Source organism: Sinocyclocheilus anshuiensis, unplaced genomic scaffold (genome assembly GCF_001515605.1).
Source record: "Sinocyclocheilus anshuiensis isolate Anshui unplaced genomic scaffold, SAMN03320099.WGS_v1.1 C32549567, whole genome shotgun sequence".
NCBI lineage: Eukaryota > Metazoa > Chordata > Actinopteri > Cypriniformes > Cyprinidae > Sinocyclocheilus > Sinocyclocheilus anshuiensis.
Genome location: NW_015617795.1, coordinates 1 through 1,105, shown reverse-complemented (window position 1 = coordinate 1,105; position 1,105 = coordinate 1). Strand labels below are relative to the sequence as shown.

The window sequence follows — 1,105 nt, the reverse complement described above, 5'->3', positions numbered from 1 at the left end:
TATATATATATATATAAATAATGTTATACATTTATTTTTTTTCCCCAAGGTTTTTCAGTGACGGTTTGGTTTTTAAGTGTGATGCCTAAAATGCTGCCCCTGTAGTCAATCACTGTATCTGAAACAGCCATAATTTGATAATCATATTCATTATGCTGTATAGTGGAATCAAGGCAACTCCAGCATGGACTCAACGGCACAGATATTGGAGGAAAACTTAGAGACGATTTTGAAGGGTGAGGGACTCGAGGTGAGAGAGTTTGATTCAGTCCCTGAACAAGTGAAGCCTGTCACACTGAGGAAAAGCGTGTGTTACATTGTCAGCGGAGTTATCTTCAACTCAAAGGTAAAGATGGTGTCATTCTTGCATGTCTTTAAGAGTCTGTCCAGTGTACATTTATTACAGACAGCCCTCAGCCAAATGTATCTTAATGAGTTCCACCAATGAGCTGTACAGTTTCACTGGGAGCATGACAGTGCTCTCTTTTCACTTGCAGAAAATAGTTTGGTAGCAAGGTACAAAGTTAAAGGCAACAGAGTCAAAGTGGTTTTATTTTACACCTCACAAAATATTTCAATTTAAATCATCAACGTATTCAGATACTTCATCTGTGATAAATATTTCTCAATGTTTCACTCCCAGTGATTAATATTAACTTTTCTAGTGTGTGTTGGTTTGTGTTCATACAGGATGAGGTGTTAATGGTTCAGGAGGCAAAGATGGAGTGTTATGGCAGATGGTATCTCCCTGCGGGTCGTATGGAGGAGCGTGAAAGCATTGTAGAGGCGCTGCAGAGGGAGGTGAAGGAGGAGGCGGGAATAGACTGCCAGCCAATCACACTGCTGATGGTTCAAGAACAAGGACCAAAGTGGGTTCGCTTCATCTTCCTTGCAGAGGAAAAAGGTTAGAATGAGTGACTGACTATAGGGCAAAATTATATTTAAAAAAAAAATAGTATTGCAATATCACAGTGCGACTGTTAAATATCCCAGACTGTGATTTAATTATATGCTACTGGTTTCGGAGTGAAGTGTGGCATTGATTCAGTGTCTCAGAAAGTGTCCGTAGATTTCATCCTAAAAGTGTACGTAGGCACAAAAGCTA

General features: G+C 39.6%; 1 protein-coding gene across 1 annotated transcript; it reads left to right on the top strand.

Moving 5' to 3' along the window:
* The first annotated feature begins 30 nt into the window (after nt 1-30).
* Nucleotides 31-1,041, top strand: LOC107682747 (8-oxo-dGDP phosphatase NUDT18-like). The gene is made up of 2 exons (XM_016478899.1): nt 31-346; nt 691-1,041. The coding sequence occupies exons 1-2, from the start codon at nt 185-187 to the stop codon at nt 907-909; spliced, it is 381 nt and encodes a 126-aa protein (XP_016334385.1). The 5' UTR covers nt 31-184; the 3' UTR covers nt 910-1,041.
* The last annotated feature ends 64 nt before the right edge of the window (nt 1,042-1,105 follow it).

What these genes read in the sequence shown, in the direction of transcription:
- LOC107682747 (XM_016478899.1), top strand. Translation starts at nt 185, where the DNA reads ATGGACTCAACGGCACAGATATTGGAGGAAAACTTAGAGACGATTTTG. An exon ending in GAGTTATCTTCAACTCAAAG is followed by an intron (nt 347 to 690) that starts GTAAAGATGGTG and finishes GTGTTCATACAG; the next exon opens with GATGAGGTGTTAATGGTTCA.